This window comes from Lygodium microphyllum, chromosome 19 (assembly GCF_053477565.2).
Source record: "Lygodium microphyllum isolate KBCC chromosome 19, Lygodium_microphyllum_v1.1.10, whole genome shotgun sequence".
In the NCBI taxonomy this organism is placed as follows: domain Eukaryota; kingdom Viridiplantae; phylum Streptophyta; class Polypodiopsida; order Schizaeales; family Lygodiaceae; genus Lygodium; species Lygodium microphyllum.
In genome coordinates this window covers 95,150,958-95,171,379 of record NC_141153.1, presented here as the reverse complement: position 1 = coordinate 95,171,379, position 20,422 = coordinate 95,150,958, and the positions used below count along the sequence as shown (strand labels likewise).

At 40.6% G+C, this 20,422-nt stretch overlaps 1 protein-coding gene across 1 annotated transcript; it reads right to left on the bottom strand.

Annotated features, from left to right (window-relative positions):
• Nucleotides 1-783: 783 nt before the first annotated feature.
• Nucleotides 784-18,588, bottom strand: LOC148020171 (THO complex subunit 3-like). The gene is made up of 6 exons (XM_087699659.1): nt 18,501-18,588; nt 18,330-18,455; nt 18,112-18,162; nt 17,312-17,419; nt 17,142-17,196; nt 784-1,306 (listed from the first exon to the last, which is right to left on the bottom strand). The coding sequence occupies exons 1-6, from the start codon at nt 18,586-18,588 to the stop codon at nt 784-786; spliced, it is 951 nt and encodes a 316-aa protein (XP_087555785.1).
• Nucleotides 18,589-20,422: the final 1,834 nt, after the last annotated feature.

The following is a 20,422-nucleotide window of genomic DNA, read 5'->3' as shown; positions in this document are numbered from 1 at the left end:
AATAATCCTTTTCGTCTCTAGCTTCTTTGCTTTATCATACATCTATCTTTCTGTGAATTGCCCCCTCATCGTCTTCAGCTCCCCTTCTCCTCTGTTCTGAACGCAGAACTCGCCCTATTGGTTCTTCCTCCTTTCCATTCCTCAATTGCTGCTTCTAATTCCCTTATCACCTCCATCTTCTTCGTCAATCCTCGTCCTCTATTGTCAATGTTTTTTTTTTCTTGCAGCCTTCCTCCCCAGTCGATCCTTTTCCTCGTATCCACAAGAACCAAGCAAGTTTCCCCTAAGACACAGCTAAAGCCGATGCCTCCTGATTTGTCTGATGAGATGAACGCTGCCACACTCGAGAAGACGTCTGGTGCACCATTCCCAATAGCCAGGAGAGAGACACCAGCCACAGCAGGGGAAAGCTTCAATGTGTCAGATTAAAATGCAACGGCTTCCCATAAGTAAACTTTCCCATCCAACAAGACTACCACAAGTACTCCACATGATGCTAGCAGGAACATCACATCCCGAACAAAGCACGCAAGGTCAATTCGTATCAACCCTGCTTTGCAACTCCTGGCTGTCACAAGCGAGACAGCTCCTGAAACCACTGTGGTGATGAATAGCACTCCTCCCCTCTTCTCCCTGTTTTTGTCATCCCCTTGCTTCTGCGTGTTTTCCCCTGCCTTTTTCTTCCGTGAACCAGAAAAAGCCCACTTTTTTAGCCACACTTTCCTCTCATACACACGCAGAAAAGCGGCATCTTTCATCTTCACGTCGCATGTCCCTTCAACTCTAGATCTTTTGCTTTGCTTCAAGCTTGGTAAAAGTACGAACACAAAGCATCTCAGAAAGATCCCAGAGGCTCACAAGAGCATTTGCACTCCCCACTACAAAGTACCTCCCAGTCGGATCAATGGCAAAACAATAACAACCTGCTGTGTGAGCATCAAGTGTGTGTAATGTAGAAAGAGATGGGTAGGACAAGATATCCACCGTTCCATTCCCAGTTGTGAGGAAGAACAGTTCTCCAGTGGTATTCCACGCTATTTCATTCCTCTCATAAGGAAACTTGCGCTTGTTGATTGGCTTGAACTTACGAACATCTATAATAGTCAGTTCATCATCTCTATTTCCAACAGCAATATGTGACCCATCAGGCTTGAAAGTGATATTTATATTCTCACCACTCAACTCCACTTGTTGGGAGTACTTACCAGTACGAGCATCCCAAAGACGCACAGTTCTATCTCTTGAAGCTGTTGTTAGTAAATCTGCATGCTTAGGATCCCATGAGGTGAATCTGCACTGTCTTGATCTGGATCATCCTTGAAAACATCAAAGCATCCAATATGCTTGGGCTCCTTCTTTCCAAATCCTGGATGTGGAGGCTTGGTATCATTAGGTATTTTTGATGTAGCTGAAGAAGGAGAAGGCAAAGTCCTGAACGAATACGTGTAACACGTTCACCAGCATCAGTTGTGCTTTCCACTTGACCTTGCTCAACATAGGCTGAAAGCATCTCATCATGTTCACCACTATGCCTCCAACTCCTCCCCACTATACTCATACGCAGAAAATAAATGTAAACACAACAACTAAGTATGTACAAAGTATCAAATCACACACACAACTTTTGGGTGGTTTTCACACCTCGAATGCGCAGCAATACGACATCCACCCCCTCTAATCCTGCGCATCCTCCGGATGGGCCAACTACCCATGATCGTTATCATCAAGATCCACAAACAGATCAATCTCTTCATTATGCATTTCCGGTATATCAACAAGATTATCTGTCATATCATCTGTCTCTTCCATTGGAGTTTCTTCTCGTTGCTCTTCTCTTGAAAATTCTTCCAATGCATAATCTTCATCATCTCTTTTCTTGAAAATCTTGATTCTTTTTCCAGCAATAGGAACTTTAAGCAATGTCCCATCCAATTCTGTCAACTCATATGTTGCATTATCAAAGACATGTCTGACTATATACGGCCCAAACCATCTTTTCACCATCTTCCAAAGTGCAGTATGCTGATTTTCAAGGCTGCTATCAAAGACCAATACCCAATCTCCCTCTTCTATTGCTCTAGGCCGCAAGCGATGCCTACTGTCAAACCTGTCCTTATTCCTTAGTCTAGCAACCTTCAACCTGTCAATAGCTAGCTGAATATCCTCTGGTCTCCTCTCCAACTGTCGAATCCGAAGAGCTAAGAGCTCCTCTCTCGTCAAATCCTCCTGCCAAGGTAAAACTGACCAAGTCAAAGCACAAGTCTCAGTCGGCATAACAGGTTTCTGACCATACATCAACTCAGCAGGCATATATCCTATGGTAACACTATGAGTCGTACGATCAGCCCACAAAGCAAATGGTAGAAGTCTCGGTCAGTCTCCAATCCATCCTCTGCATGCTTTAGCTAATGCTTTCACTATCGGTGGATGCCCTCTTTCACTCTTCCCATTTCCCTCTGGATTATATGTTATAGTTAGAGCCAACTTGATTCCTAGCTGAGAGAAAAACTCCCTAGCTTCATCTGCATCCAATTCACCACGATCCGCAGTGATCTTACCCACACAACCATACCTGCAGAAAATTTCCTCCAATAAGAACTTACACACTGCACTAGTGGTCTTCGTTCTCAAAGATCTGCCCTCAACATGATTGGTAAGATCCTCTCTAGCCAAAACAATGTATCTCATCTGCCATAGACCCATAGGCATGGTAACCAAATCAACTACCCACTTATAATGAATGCTCTGTGATGAATGGCTGTCCAAGAATTATAGGATAAGAGCATGAATCCTGCACAAAGAAATGAAAATCCTCCTCTACATCACCAATATAAACCCTGACACTAGGACAGGCAGCATACAAATCACCCATTGGCGGCTCTCATACGCCACCCATGCTCTACATCCATAGGCCATCTGTTACTCTCATAAACTCCACGAACTATGAGATTAATCTCTGAACCATGATCCACCAATGCAACATAAGGCACCTGTTTCTCTCCAATCTTTACCATTGTCTCTGTAGTTGCCCTAGCCCAATGGCTCCGCGAAAAGTGACTACGCGGTATCAAGACAGGCTCTTCAATTTCAGAATAATGCATAGGCTGAACCCTCTTCTCTACCTGTGGAAAAACAGAAGCATTTTCAACCATAACCTCATCCTCATCCTCATCCAACTCCTCAATCAAAACTCCTTGTGTATCAGTGGTAGACAATGCATGTCTTTTCCTCTTCAAAACCTCCTGAAACAATCCTGAAACTCCCTTTTCGAGATGCCCAAAATCTCAGAAATAGTGAAAGTCGCCTCACTGCCAAGTATCTTATCATTAAAGATTTTCTTCATGTCCGTAGATGTCTCAATATCGGACATCAATCTAAACCCTGGCTGCTTTCTCTCTCTAGGCTCTTGCCTCTTTTCTCTCTTTTGAGCATCCTCCATCTGTCGATCTGGCCCTGGTCTTGAAGACGGTCCTGCAGTAGGTGGAGTAACAAACTCACCCCCTCTAGTCTTCTTAGCTGCACTTGGATTTTCTTCATCCCTCTTACGCTTCTCCTCAACAAGCACATCTACTCCCTGAGACTTAGCCAAATAAGCATAAATAGAGTACCTGTCAACAGGCGAGTCCCAACCTGTCTCTGATCTGATGCTAGAGCCTGCACTAGTCAAAACAGTTTACTGAATTTTCCCCTTGTTTGCAGTCTCCATAGCATAAGTCCATAGCGCTGACTGAGTCTTTGATCCCTTCTCAATCTGGACTCCATATGCAGAAGCATCACCTCTAGCTGTCACATAAGAAGTACGCGCAGCCATGTCATACACTAACTTCTTCATTCCACCTTTACCAAAGTTGGTAGCAAGTGGAGCTCCTGTCTCAGTCAACCAAATCTTACCATCTTGCCCCCAATATACCAAATTCTTCCTCCTTGCATCCTAAAAAGATTCACAATCCCTGCAATGCTGATGGTCCATACTATCGCACCAAATACATCTCCGGTCTCTCCTAGGTGCACTAGGAGCACTCCTAGGTGCAGTAGGAGCACTAGAAGAAGTAGTAGGTGCAGTCGAAGCAAACTGCTCTTTCAATTTTCCCACCAACTCGGCTTTTACTGACTCCAGTGTCAAATCTGTTATGCCTTTGATTATGTCATCAAGAGAGGTAGGCACCGATGGAGCGGATGGTTTTGGAGCAGAAGGTGTAGGCATCGGTCGTGGAACAGGAGGAATAGGTGGAGTGGAAACAGTAGGCACTAGCATAGGCCAAGAAACTGGCTGAGGAGGAGAAGAAATAACAGGGATAGAAGCAGGCATAGGAGCTGATGATGGTGTAGGTGCCATGGAACCATTCTGTAGGCGAGTCTTCCATATCCTTCTCTTGGTCAAAGTCGAGACTGCATCCTGAGCATCCTGCCAATCCGTTTTAAGACCCATAGGCTTCGTGCGATCCTCAAGAAGCTCACCCAATTCTTCTTGAAGAGCAGGATCTGCAGCTTGCAAGAAAAGCTCAACTTTTTCAACATCCAATGCTCTTTGTTCAATGGCATCAAGCTGACTATACCTCTCCTCAAATTCTCGAATCAACTCTGAAGCAGCTAGACCTTTGTTTGGCATGTAGACCCACTCTCGGAATGACCGCCAAGTAGCCATACCAAAGTCCTCAAGGAAATATTCTTCTTTCAGGGCCTTCTTAAAATCTTGTCAATGTGTATTTTGAATAAAAAGATCAGTCACTTTTGCCCTCAAAGCGGGTGTGACAAGACGAAGGAAATGCTTACTCATAAGTCCAGACCTGGCCAAGAGAGGCTGCAACCGGGCTCGTTGTAGTGGAAATAACGAAGGTTTCAGCCATTGCTTTGAGTAGGAAGAAAGTTGTTGACGTTATTAGTCCTTGCTTTCTTTCTTTGTCCCTGATTATGACCTTGAACTCTCTTCATTTGAGATCTGAATGCTCCTCTATTCGGGTCATTATAAGACTGAGCTTTGTTACCCCTTGGTCTAGACTATACCTCCTGAATTATAGGCGCCGCTCGAATGAGTGCGTCCTGAAGATCTGATAGACGTATAGATTCGAGACGGGTATTTACTGGTGGATTTAAACCAGCACAAAATTTGGACACCTGTTGTGTCATGTCCATCTGTGGTGCATACTTAAGAAGTGAGACAAATTTAGAGTAGTATGCATCAAGAGTGAGCCCCAGCTATTTTAGCTCGTAGAACTCATTCATTTTTTACGTGCGATATGCAAGTGGTAGGTATCTTCCTTGCACGGCTTTCTTCAGCTTCTCCCAGGTAACGGATCCCTCCGTGATCCCTTGATCCCTGCACCATTGCTTCCACCAAAGCCTGGCTTCGCCAGTGATTTTAGCTTAGCGAGCATAGCCTGATTGGCGGGTGCAGTACCGGCTGCTTCGAAGTAATCCTCCATGGATTCAATCCAAATTTCAGCATCAGCTTGGACAAACCTGCCTCTCCCATCAAACTTGGCCAGCTTGATCTACTTGAGAAGAAACTTCTTCTCCTGGATTATAGCAGTACTTGATGTAGGAGGCGAACTAGGAACCTGTACCTGGGATTGTGCCTGGATAAAGGTTTCTTAACGTTATTATATGATAATCGTTATTTATCTATATTACATCTTCAATTGTGCTATCAGCCAAGCAATCTAACCACTTAACTTTTTATCGATTCTCAAGCACAATCAGATATTGATAAAAAGAAGTCTTATTTTTATTTATATGGGCATAGCCCTTTTGGAATACAACATTTCTTGCGATGATAAGCCAACTATTACATTTAATTTGGGGAGAACAACGTTGTATTACATTTATCTACAGGAACTATATAATAGTATGGTTTCGGGTCATGGAACTTTAGGAATCAGTAAGTCATTGGAAGTTCAGGGTATCCTTTCCTTTGGAACCCATTCTTCTCATGGCGCCCCAACACTTTTAATCCTGTCGGCGGGGATTACATGGGTTACTTCCTCATATACATATGAGTTCATCTCAACCCTCCGACCTCGAATATGTAAAGTTGAGTTTACGTGAGCTTCCATAAAAATGAACAGCTTCACGACTTTCAGGTCTTCCAACCACTTGATCCTCTTTAGGTTGGTTTGTAGATAAGCAAACCAGTGGGCAGCTATATAGTAGATTCCTGATGCACCCGTCCATCTCCGTTCCATGTACAAAGGTGATGGATTCTAGACTTTCTCCAATATGTTCATCATCTCAACCCTTTGTCGATAATGTGGAGAATGAATTGCAGTCATAAACATGACTCGAAATACTAAGAACTTGTTCCATGCTTCGTAATTCTGCAAGACAGCATCGAAGGTAAGGAAATATTTGGAATATCAACATTTGCTTTACTTCTTCTTTTTAAGATTTCATAAAAACAATTCCGTTGTTGATTGGCTCTGATACCAACTGTAACATGTCCGCTTGTATCTTCAGGACACGTCTTAGTAGTCCATCGGAAAGGAAGTCTAGAAAGCTCCGCCCGGCACTCCCATGGAATGTTACGGGGTTTGCGATCTAGGGCTTTCCGGTCTGCCACGTAGCGGAAGTATTCCGGCCGTTCCCACTTAGGATCGACCTGAATTAGGGTTTTACTTATTGGTCATTTCCTAACGGCAACTAGCGTCGGACCCAAGCGAACTACTTTACGCAAAAATGCCAGGTCTGAAGCGGATTCACGTTGCACTTGGTTCAAGGAGAATGGGAAACGAGAGGGATGCAAGGCTCAACCTCTTTGCCATAAGGCATAGTCCCATTCTGTTTCCCCAAAACAACGTAAATTGGGATCAATCATAACTCTAGGTCAACGCTTTTGTTGTTCGTATTCTTTGACGATCTTCTGGCTGTCCATTGTGATTCGAGAAAAGTTCCCGGCCAACCAGGACCACCCATCTGTAGAACGGACCTATGGCCCATCCTCTGCACTTTCCTCGGGTTGTTTTAGTTATTTAATTACCTAACACATTAGTTGGACATGTATCAATCAACTTCTTTAATTAGCCTGTTAGGCACTGGTTCTTTCACGTAATCATATCACTTGACATAGAAAAACAATGTCAAACAAGTTCCTTATTAACAGGTTATCATATTTATCTCTAAAATACAATTTTCCAGCCCATAGGCTTATCCACAATCCTCCTGAAGGCTATCCAGCAATCCACAGGGATTACCAATCCAAGTTTCTGCCTGTAGACTAGTATGCGGGCCTCGAGATCCAATCCCAAGTCACGTTAGCCTCTTTTGCAGGGCTCGAAAGGCGAGGGATTTACAGCCAGACCCCCTGGCACCCAAGCGTCCTCCTGCTCCAAGTAGCGCTCAATGGAGAGACCTCTCGCGGCGGGTTCGGTCCACTTTCTCGATGCGGTTAACAACCCCCTTAGCTAGGGTCAGGCAGGCAGTCGGGGGTAACTAAAGCTGCCTCTCCCTTCAGGCCTTCCACCTGAAGTATTAGATATCCCTTTATCTTTTAGTTCATTGATTAGACAAAGCCAAACAGTGCTCTTAAATCTGTAACAAGCACAAACATATCCATTGGTCGTTTTTGTTGGAAAATTGCTAAGGAATGAATCCTTCCTCAAAAGTGTCTAGCACTCAATCTGGGATGACTCCAACTTGGCAAGATCCCCTATATCCTGGGTTAGGGCGTACCCTATTATCCCGACTTGGTCAAACCTTAAGTTCATAGGTTATTTCAGTTTATCGGCTGGTCTATTGCTTCCAAGCAATCTTCTTTACTCAAGAAAGATACTAAATTAGGATGATTATTCATCCTCTTGCAAGATAACTTGTGTAAGGACCTGCAACCTCATTGCGAGAACTGGCCATCCCCTTGTGATCTAATCACAAGATCATATGACTCCGCACTTGCTGCGCAAGTGTCGCATCGAACTATGAGACTTATTCTACTCATTGAACGGAGTCACGAAACAATCTGTTCCTGATTACGTTAGGCTGATGCCGTCAGTCCTAGATTTCCAAGTTCCATCTCGTAAGATTCTTAGGGACAAACCCTAGTTCACTTTCCAATTACATTTCACTGTCCCTACATTTCGGTGAAAGTGGACAAGTATTTAGGGTATAGGAGTTTCAGTTTTAGTAATACGTAACGATTAGGTTACGTATTAATTCCTAGTGAGTTTCCTTGGAATTTAACTCATTCTAAACGAGTACTCCGCGGTTTAGGTGTTTAGGTTTGTGCCAATTTGTTTATCTATTGGAGATAGTTATGTCAACATTTCATAAACACATGACTTGTTGTCTACGTGTAAATTGAAGTTTTCAACCTTAACTTATCAATTAAGGTCAGTAGGTTAATTCCAACTAATCTTCCTATAACTTTGTGAACAAAATTCATGCTAAACAAGCAACCTTTTTCTTGATAATTTATGCAGTTGACAAATGATAATTTCCTAGGGTTATGCATTGTAAGAATCATTTCATGCCTTGCAATTTCCACGATGATTCATTGCGAAGAGAATATGGGCTAATAGTGCGATATGCAGTTTATACTTCTAGTCTTAAACAAAGCATACTATTTTAATGGACAATAATCTAATTTTTGATTCATTTCAATGCATAAAGCTATTTTCTAGAAATGCATTTATGCTTTCTTTATTTTGCATGTTTTATTGAAAGTATTAATGACTAAGTTCCTCCGTCGTGAGCATTTAGGACAAAAATATATCCTATTTCCAACAATTAACCTTGCATGACTGAATTACAACAATACCAAAAAAAAAAAGGAAGGAAAACCTGGGCTTGGGGTGAGATGTCCACGTGGATGCCAGGAGACGACCCTCCTACAGCTATGCCTTGGGCTTTCTTAGGAGGCATTGCGAGTGTAGCCTTTCCGTCGTCGATGCTGCTTTGCGAATTTCCTTCTTAATTTCCACCGTCCTCTACAAGTTTCTTTTGCTTCCCTTCGTGGAGACTCTTTGAAGGGATGTGTGTGTGGAGGAGGGAAGAACCACAGAAAGGGGTCTAAAATCCGGGAAGGTGGTATTGTGAAAATCCTCTGCGAGTAGGGCTCGTTTTTACACGGGAAAAAGGCTAAGGGGGGGGCCCTTAGGAGGAATTCCAGGGGGTGGACTTAAGGCTATAAGAAAAGGGCCTAAGGGGGGAATTTAAAGCATGAGAGGGGAATTACGACCTTTAAGGTCAACTTTTATTGGGGGAGAAAGGGGGGCTTGTGAAGCCTAGGGGGAACTTTTAGGGGGGTACTTTCAAGATGCCACAAAATAAGGGGGGCTAAAGGAAATTTAAAGCATGAGGGGGTAAAATAAGACCTTTATGTTTAGATTCCTTTTGGGGGGGAAAGGGGGCTTATAGAGCCCCCTCCCTTAGAAGCTTTAGAAGCTTTTGAAGACACGTAGGGCATGGGGGCCTTAGCTACGAAACGACGGCAATGACATGACGATGGCAGCGCTGAGTGGCGGTAGACGACGATTGATTGATACAGTGTCTCCTCCTCCAGCAGCTCCATGGCGGTCCTGATCCCCTCTCTCAAGGCCTTCTCTCTCTCACTTACAGTCTCATGACGGTGTCATGGCGGCCCTCTCTCCCTTCTCCTCTCTTACGCGGCAGCAGCCCCCATGGTTTAAATAGGGGAGGGGAGGGGGATCCTCCCTCTCCTACGTGGCAGCACGCATGGCCTCGGCTCCTTCATGAGCTCCAGCATGCTGCATTCCTCGTGGCTTCCCTCCCTCCCCTCCAGCGCGATGTCGGCTGGGGGAGAAGGATGGGATAAAAAAAATTTCGCCTTTATTTAATTGAAAGGAATTATCCCTATGACTTATCCTACCCTTAAGAGGGGTTTCATATGCGAATTGCATATTTATCCTTTTGGAGTTGTTACATTGTCCCACTGTCTACAATGTGTTCACAGTTAAGGAATCAATTATTTTTGGTAACTTCCGAGTTTGCATCTGTTGTTGTAACAACTACTGTTGTTGTTGTTGCTGCAACAAAGCAATCATCTGTTATAAAGCATCACCACCACTTGATCTAGTAGAATCCCCCATTTTTACACACCTCTGTTGCAGACTTTCATGGCACGTTCACCACTGTTGAAGCGTTTGGGGTCGAAAGTTTACGGGGGGTAAGAGATAGCAAGGTTAAGGGAGATTCAAGGAGAAACACAATATTAGTGAGTTTGGGAATCTTCCAATTTCCATTTTTTGAATACAAAAAAGGAAGCATTCGGATAACATGCCCATAAGTTTCTCAAAACCATATGATGTGACCTATCATTAGAAATCACTTGAAAAACTGAATCTATTGAGCTATAGAGCGCTTGATTTGGAGTTATAGTGTTCAATTTATAACAAATTCAAATATTTGACCATGTGTCCCGAACTTATGGGAAATTCCCATATTCCCCAATATGGTGTTGAGAGGAGTAGACGAAAGAGAAGGGGTTCAAAGAAATAGAAAATGTAGAAGAATACTCACAGAAAGAAATAGAAGATGTAGAAGAATACTCACAGAGTTGAAGCCTATCATTTTATTTTTGCATTATGAGAAGACAAATCTCTTGTAGACAAAATCATACATAAAATAATACCTTCCTCTATACTGCTCAGACCGCCAATCTGATGCTTCCATTGACTCTGAAAAGGGGTAAAATAGCAGGACACCTAACCAAAATTCTACCAAATCACTCCATCTCCCACTTCGGAGTGTTGTTCACTTGCTTGAAAACAATGATCGCACGTCGCGTGATTTTGTCAATCCTTCTTTTTACATAAAATCCTCTCAAAATGGCTGAAAGCTACCTACTTTCTTTTACATGTGTTCCTATTCTAGAAGTTGTCTACAACTCTTGGATTTTTACAATAGATAATATCTAAAATATCAAAAATTACCTAAACTTGTCCAATAATCTAATATTTTTGAACCATCCATACTACGGACACTAATACTAATGTCTAAAATGGCATTGGCTCTCTAGATCAATAAAAAAGCTGCACTCTAGAGTTTTTCACACTGTGACCGCATAGCAGTATGACACTGCCACAACGCTTCATATCAAGAAACAAATTCAGTCTTGAAGCATTTTAAAAATTACTCATCAAGCTATCACATTAGTGACTGCACATAATTTTCTTGATATCGAGTCTCACATTAAATCAATTCCACAATCCGACACGAGAAGATGCCTCAATGATCCCAGCCAACAAAAAGCAAAGATGCCTCCTAAATAATATTACGACAGCTTGATCATATCATTTTTTTCGCATTATATTTGATTTGGCATTCTCGATTCCATTTAATGCATCGAGGATCGCATTAATTTCATAACCGCAAGACAATTCGCAAAACCTCAATAGGTAGATGAAGAATGTGCAAGAACGAGCATGATATTGAGTAAGTTAAGTATCAAAGAGTATGACATGACTTTATATGCTAGATAAGTCATGAAGTAACTAGGCCGAAAACCACAAGAAGAAGTCATTTTGAAAAAAAAAAGATGTTTTTGAAAAAATATGTCAAAATACATGACAATTTTGATGCTTGGAGGGAGAGAAAGCATTAAAAAATCATCCCCATGCCACCATCCAACAAGTAAGCAATCAAAATGAATATTTAATAAAGTTCAATTGGCTCTTGACAAGTAGCCAAATGAATCAGTTGACTGCATACTCCCTCTCATGCCTATAAATACACATCCTCTCCTTCACAAAAAAAGCAAGAAGAAAGACCTCCTAATGATAGAAAAATTTCTCTACTTCTCTTATCCAGTGAAGCTTTGAGCCTTGAAAGAGAAAAATACCCCCCCCCCCCCCCCTTCGACCTCATTTTCATTTTTTCTACCCTTGTTACACCTTCTTCCTATACGACCAAATCACTAGGTAAAATGTTGGCGAAATGTTTCTAGACGACCACAAACTCCCCTTGAACTACCACGTTAATTTCATCTAACATATCTGATGGCTCTGCGAGGTCGTAGAAATTCAAAAAGCACATTTGAAGCAAGGGAAACAAGGAACATGGCCGATGGAGAAAATGATATGGTAGGAATTCGCAAGACCCCTATCGCAACAAATTTGAGACAGGTAACATCTTGTCAGTTTGAAAAAAATCAATATTTTATAAGCTTATTGCTTTATTTGGCTTTAAATGATTATAAATGCATTCTAATGAAAATGCATATGAACTGCCACGTAGAAAAATAACCTAAGTAATATAATAATTAAATATTGAATGAAAAGACTCTTTCACTTAGAAAATGATTACCAGACTTGCATTGCCACATCCAGTTTTTTATCTACCACCAACTCTAGTAAGAGCATGACTTGCAACAAGCTTAGATGTCCAAACAAAAACTTGTAAGTAAGCTAACCCCTAGTCAAAATATCCATGCCAAGTGTGGTTTTGAGAGAGCCACTTTCAAAAAACCCAATGAAGAAGTTGACACTATGGCAAACAGACACATGTAAAGCTACGATGGGTCCCCAAGGCCTTGGTGCATGCACAAGGGTATTATGAAGGCATTTATTACCTATGGTTGCCAAAGTATCCCACCATGATCACTCTTGAGCCGCATAGACTAAAGGGAAGTCAATTCATTCTCATGCTGCTAGTTACACTGGTGTTAAACTTACCATTGTGCTTCCCTATAGAAGCTAACAATGCAATAATCCACCTAATCTCGTGCCCAAATGGAATGATTTAATGATGTCACAATCAAGGGATAGATGACCTTCGCATCATCAACCATTACCATCTACCCGCAAAACCTAAGCACTAGGAGCCTACTACTCTCACACCAACATCAATGCAAGCTAAACAAATAGATACCAACTTTTTGGACCTTAATATAGCTTCTTCTCCATCTCAAGAAGACTTGACAGTTGTCTCCCTTTCCAATCCAATTACCCCATAGGGACAGTCCTCAATGACCACAACTACTTTTGAGTGTGCATCAACACTGAATGACAATCATGAAAATCCTCCAGTGAGTCAAGTATAAGTATATCATCTATGAGTCATGTTAAACCAAAACCTCTTGCTGAGTTATCACTCACATATTTCAAACCTTCCATAGTAGAACTCACAGCAATAGACACATGGTTGCTGTCAAAATGGGTGACAATATAGTTGATAGCATTTGCCATCTTAACAATACATTCACCCTATTCATTAATTTTCATAGAGTACACCTCTATTACTAAATAACTCATTCCCACACAAATTAGCAATAAGCAAGCCATACACGGCTGATTAATCACATCTTTTAAGAATAGTTGTGTAGAAGCCTCAAAAATAGAAATAGCAAACCTAGAGAAGCTAACCACATCAGAACATACATTTCTTCACAAGTGGTTTACTCTATGTGCACATTGGAAATGACTCGGTTGTCATAAAATGACTATTGGAGAAGAATGAGAGCCATCAAGACCATTGAGTATGACCCCACTTACACTATGAGAGGAGATTTTAGAACCCGTTTTGAAGTAGAGAAGTGGCTCTTGAGGTGTAAAAGACCAACAGTTTTTCATGCAAAATGAAATGGTTGTAGATTGATGAACTAGAGTTTTCCTAGATGGAGTTCGATGCCAGGAACCCAATGCGAGTCTCGACTCTGATCAAAATCCGTTTGACCCCCCATTTAATCCCCTTACTAAGGTTTGGTGTTATAAAGTAGCTATGTGATCCAGGAGCTAGAAACTGCATTATGTGGAGGCAAGGGTTATCGATTTCGACGTTGCGAAGCTGATCATCCAATTTGTTTGTGAATCGGAGTTCGTTTTGGGATTTCGTTCGATGAAAAACCACCTTTTGAACAATGTGAAAACTCCAAAATTGAGCTAGTTATTTTAATGGTTTAGCTTAAAAGCTTAACTAAATGGAAAATCGAAAAGACATGAATCATGGGGAGGAGGGGGAGGCAACGTTTTTTTAAGTGTCCCCAATTTTTGCAAATTTTTATCCTTTTCATGCTTGTTGGAATCAAGAGAAGGCAAATAGGTAGCAAACATTGAATTTTGACACTCTCCAATACTTCAATTTGATCAAAAAATGATCGAGTAAATGAAAAGATTTGATTTTAGTCTTTCTCTCTCCTCTCTCCTCTCTCCTCTCTCCTCGTGTGTTTCCATGAATTAATGTATAAGAGAAGGGGGTAGGCTTTATGAGAGATTTTGATCGTGGGATGATGCTGGAGTGTAAAGGAGCATAGATGAAGGTTGGGAGGATCATCAGTGGCGGGCAACTATTGGAAAGCGTCAACAGGCCTCCAATCACAAGACATGTACGTCATAGCGTGATTTTATGTAAGTGATAGATTTTATTATTTTATAGTAAATTTTGATTGAAAATGATTGGAAATGGATACACTTGATTGCCAGTTCTCCAATTTATCAGCAATGTTTAAGAAATCAAGAAAAATCAGTCATCTAATAATTTATTTGTAAACACGCAAGTAAAACCTGCAACATTACAGTTTAAGAAAAATTATGTGTTTTTTAGGTTTTGTCATGTATATATTGTTTGTATGGGATAAAACATGATAAGAAAACAATTCTCAGTAAGATCAACTAGTCTAAATCAGTAAATCAATAAATATTAGTAATTATCCATAAATAAATAGTGAAAAATAAGAAAAATTATTTTTAAAAAATATTTTTATATCCAAAAAAAGAAAAAATAAGGTTTGTGTTTGTGAATGCATGGTAGGGCTAAGGTATGAGGTTTAGCCTCAGTTCTGCCCTATCTCTATATTAAAGTTGATTTTTTATTGCTTTCATGAAGAAAAATACATTAAAAATATACCCTAAACCTACCACTGAATGCACAATCTTAAGCGGTAGGGAGAAGGGGGATGTGAAGTGCTTAACATAAACTCAGCTATGATATTTTTCTAATGCATGATATATAGGATACGTGTGTGTTAAAATTAAGAGGGTCTAGTAGCACACAAATGCTCGGTGTTAAGCAATGCAACAATCGTGGTTTAGAAGGAAGGCATGAAAAGAACTGATTTTGCACCTTCACAATGCTAGTCATTAATGAATGAACGTGTTTGAGCACTATAGTCATACACAATTGCCTTGCATGCACCATATATGGTATCATCCTAGATGCATAGCAATTGTTTTCATGAACGAAGACCTACATTGAGTGTGAGGTATCCTAAGCTGTAGGGTTAGTGGTTTTTTTTCTTGGGGAATATTCAATAAGGATCATCTATTATCTCCTTCGATTGATCAATTGAAAGAGTGGATTATGTATCATATGTGCTTTATGTGTTCACTACAAGGGAGGGGTCTTAGTAACCCTAGCCTCACACATAGTCTGTTAAAAAGTTCTAGTACTTCCCCTCTTATAGTTGGTCAGCCCACTTCAAGTGGAGTAATAGTTCCCACAGTTCAAACTTCTTTAGTGAATCTGGTTGTCACCATGGCGCAATCCATTGCAATCCTAGTAGAAACGCTAGACTTGCCAGTCTTAGGATTTCCTCTATCCATTTTTAATGGGTTAGCAAAGGAAGATGCAGAACTTCATATCAATGAATTCCAAAAGTTCAATTGTCAAATCCAAGATGAAGGACACTTGATATGTTCTTTAATATGACTCTGAAAGGGCAAGCTGCAATATAGTATCACAATCTAGAGGTTGGAACCATAACTAGGATTGGTGTATTCTTTGTGGCCTTTTGAAGAGAGTTTACCCCTAAAAGGAAGGTCAGTATTGGCTACGTATTCTCAATGTAACATGTTAAGAACCTCACGAGAATGTTTGAGGCGATGCCAATAAACTAAAGGAAGTATTTGGTAAGTTGCAAACCTGTATTCCTATTCCAGGTACTACTGAGTTGCAATACCTTTTGCATGGGCTAGACTTTAACATCCAGGTGCACTTGAGTAGTGTTGATCTTGTTGACATTGATATGTCTATTACACAAGCAGAGGAGGTAGAGTCAAAATTACAAGTGGCATGTACCTCTAGGGAATACTAGAATTTGGATTTAGCGGTTGAAAGTACTTTAGCATTGATGGATGGAGGTCAAGGAATACCCATGAGAACTCCCAATGGGAGAGGAAGCATAATTCCAAATGTGTCCATGTTGCCAGCTTCTCCCAGTGTGAACATGCCTATGGCTACTTAGATGGCTCCACCAAGTGTTGGAGGCCAAATAATGAGTCCAAATGTTATTCAAGGGAATCAATAGCAAATTCCTACTCAAGTGGTTAGGCCAATGGAACAACAAGTAGACAATTACAGCTATGAGTCAAGTGCCTTGAATGTCCTTGGCGAAGTTAACGATATGATGAAGCACTATACTGATATGATCATGGAAAAATATAGGAAAATAGCTATTGATGTCAATTTACTTAAGAAGAAGTAGAATTTGATAGGGAATCGATGCCTTGAAGAGGTTACCCCCTCAAGATTCAGCTCTATAAGTGGTGTGGCGGTCAACATTTCCCTAGGAATTGTCCAAGTGTTAAATATGACATATGGGGAAGTTTGGCCACTTAGCTAGTACAAGTTGGAGCAAGATTAGTTCTCTTTAGTAAGGAAGTAAAAACATAGGTCCAGTTAACCATATAGCGTGTTTAGGGCATACATCACAAGAAAATAGAGAATATGACAGCCCATCTTTGCCTTGAAAATAGTAAACATGAACAAGAATATACTATCTGCGTAGACTTCAATAACCATAACCAAGAGTTCTAGTGGTTCCATAATGCAAATTAGATACTTAAACATGTAAAGACCATGACACAATTATGAAGAATAACCTACAGCAGCCATAAAAGCATGGCGCTACCTCCCTTTCTGTATTCCAGAATCACACGACTGACATGAAGAAAGTAACTCCCTGAATACCAGAATCAGTGCCGTGATATAGAGGTAATCAGTCCCGTGACATTGTAAGACACAATTACATATGTTGATCCATATATGAAAGTAAAAGACTAAGGATACTAATGGAATTCATGGCCTAGGGATTTGTGCCCCTAACACCTGGCACAGCCCGTGGCACAACATGACCTGAGCCCACAAGCAAAAATGTAAAAATTTGTATGACATAAAGAACATACTTATACCTTGCTAGAAGCCTTGCACCCCTTGACAAGCCACACTGAGTAGCAATGAGTAGAGCCCCTCCAGGATACTCAAAGCCCTCTGATGCAGTTGCATAAGCAACTCTAAAGCTAGTGATCAAAATGGCTAAAATACAAAGATCAAAAAGACATAACAGCATGATACTAGAAGAACTAGAAAGTAATAGGAACATAGACAATAATGTCTCTGCAGGATGACATCTGCATTCTAGAATATTTACCCTCATGACCAATAGATACATTAGCTCTCATCTCCTGGAATTCCTCATGCACCTCATGCATAACCTCCTTTGCAACATCACTGGAATCACCGACATGAAAATGCTTTCCTGTAATAAATTAGCTACATAATCCTCACTATTTCTTTTTGCCTTCATAGCCTCTTGCAATTTAATCTCCAATTCATGACATTTACTCTCAAGCAAAGATGTCTTCATATGCTTCACTTCCATGCATATCAACTTGTTGATGTACCACAAACACATCCTTGAACATACCAAATGGTTGAGAAACTAAAACATCCAAAGCTTGAGCAACCTTTTGCAAGACTGTTTTACTTCCAAAAGCAAAGTACTATGAAGTTCATCCAACTCTGATGATTTAAGCACTACAGACCCATCCACATCTACATCTAGATTTTGTATAATTTGCTACTCAACCACTTTCAAAGGCTCAAACCTATTCATCAATAGTGTATGCTCAACCTGAAAATGTGCATACATATCCATAAAATTTTGCATACTATCCAAACACTAAGATTTCACTTCTCCATTCCATCTTTCGAAAACACTGATTGAAATTTTGTTATGCTCTATCTGTTGTTGCAATGTTGCAACTTGCTCATTGTGTTGAACCAACAGAGCATCATACTCTGTTGCTTTCTTATCAAACTACTGAGCCAGATCCACATCCCTCCTCCTTTTAGTACTCAACTGATCCTGCAAACTCAGAACCTATGCTACCATACTCAAATGACCTTTTTCATGCCATCCCAAATAAACCATAATTCTTTGCATCATACCCATGACATCAATCATATTAGTAACCTTAGAAACATCAGCACCTAGCTCACCTGAAACCAAAGGAGTACCAGACACATGAGTAGACTCAAAGTCCTATATATAGCCTTCTTGATAGCAGCAGATGCACTAGTGGAAACCTGTTGTGGCTGATCATCCACCTTGGATGTACCCCTAAACCAAAATTTACCAATCTTTTGCTTTTTTTTCCCCATAGTACCTTCAGACTTTAATGCATCCCCAATAACCTCCACATCCAAATGCTCCATCTTCTCGTCATGCATTGAATTCCGTTGATCTTTGAGAAAATCCATAGCAACTTGTTTAGCATAAGAAACATGATAACCTGCCTACAATAAATCTTGATAAATAGCCAATCTATCTTCATCACCATCAAAAATATTCAAAGCGTCATCACTATCTTTGCCATTATCAGTATCCTCCGTCAAATCCTCAACATGTCCTGCATCTTGAGACATTAAGTCATGTGTCCAAGTCAAAAAGACTCCATAGTCAAACCAGGATATTGCTTAAAGGCATACTCATATAGGGTTGCAAGAAAACAACCCATATGAGATTTGTGGAAAACCTTGTTAGTTTTCAACACTTTTATCTCTGTCATTAACCTCTCATACAACACTCCAGCCCAATTTGGCATCCCCACATTCTCTGCATAGTAAATTAGCCCATAAGTCTCCCAAGCTATGGAATTGGTCTTAATGAACACCATGAATTTCCCCATAAACCACTTGAGATGCATTCTGTGATCAACCTCAATTCTCTTCATGACATAAACCTTGCGTGGACCCGTGGCATCATCAAATGCATCATGCATTTGCTCGTCAGAGCATCTCCACAAGGTAGTGCTTACATTCATTAGAAGTGTGAACACATGGCTTACCACACCAATTGTAAGCTCCAACCAACCTGCAATTTTACCATGAAATTGTCTCAAGACATCCAACTGTACCAAGGCATGTATGTTGGCGGTCCATGTGTGCCATGGAAGGCATGCAAATTCATACAGCCCGATTCTTTCCAACCATGCCTTAATAGGTTCATGGTCAACATCCAATGTTAAAATAGAGTCTAAAAATGGTGTAGAGGTAGCACTTGCATCATTTACCTTAGGAGAAGTCTTTGTTATTGGTTTTGCCTCTTGCTCCTCCGAGTGTCCGCATCATACTTGATATCTTGATCATCCTCAATATGAACGCTCCCCATTGCTTTGGTAGATGTATGCCAAGTGTGTGTCATGGCAGCCAATGCAAGTCGACACAAACACAGAGGGAGAGAAAGAAGAGGCAACAAATGAGGAACTCGTCTTCTCCATCTTGATGATAAAGGCCCAGTACACTACCAATTTACATCTTTTTGTGCCATTTGTCATTCCAGTACGACATACCTTAGGCCATTCCACACAATCACTGCATGTCACACTTGAATTAACTAACCATGGTAAAATTAAATTAAATTGTGCATAATAAGGTTGAACTAGTCTTTTGAGTTGGAATCCATTGACTATTGCACGCTGCAACACCTTGCCTTGTAGATCCTTAAGCAAAAATGTACCCTACCCAACATCTTTAAATATCGAAAATGGGCATGCATAACGGAGTTTCAATTTACCGGGAAACTAACCAAGTCTGGAATTATACACCACAACCCAATCACCTTCCTGAAATTTTTTCTTTTTGATATGCCTGTTAACCCAAGCTTGCCTCCTCTAATGAGTAATTCCTGAAATGTAGGTAGCAAGAACCTGTCCTCCTCTAACTCTAGGATTTTTCCTAACCTGTGGTTCACTGATTCCCGAGGATCCAATTTAATGTGTAACTACTATCCTCAGTCTTGGGACCACAAACTCCATGTGCACCATAGCCTCTAACCCATACACAAGTCTGAAAGGTGTCAACCATGTTGTAACCTTGTATGTAGTCCTAAATGCCCATATTGTTGAATCAAGTTTAATATCCCAATATTCCCTATTATCCTCAACAATTTTCTTCAAAATGTGGAGTAAAATCTTGTTGGAACTTTCAGCTTGACCATTAGCTTAAGGGTGATATGGAGTAGTGTTGAGTGCTGAAATGATATGTTTTATGGGCTGATTTTTTGTTGTTTTTGTTATTGAATGGTTGTTTTTGGTGATGGATTTTTTGAATTTGAAGTGTTTGGAATGGTTTTAGTATTCTTGAAGGGTTTATGATGGTTTTTGATGAGGATATGTTGTTCTGTAGGGTTCTATAATTTTTTCTGCTTGATTTTGTAAGGTCTGATTTTCTTCTGTTTTGCTTCTGTTTTGGTAGTTAA

Excerpts from the sequence above, each read along its gene's own strand:
- LOC148020171 (XM_087699659.1), bottom strand. The coding sequence starts at position 18,588 with ATGTCTCAAGATGCAGGACATGTTGAGGATTTGACGGAGGATACTGAT. Across the intron at positions 18,163-18,329 it reads GGATGCATTAAAGTCTGAAG|GTGAGCTAGGTGCTGATGTT; the intron begins GTACTATGGGGA and ends CTTTGGTTTCAG. Across the intron at positions 17,197-17,311 it reads TGTATCTATTGGTCATGAGG|CCATTTTGATCACTAGCTTT; the intron begins GTAAATATTCTA and ends TTTGTATTTTAG.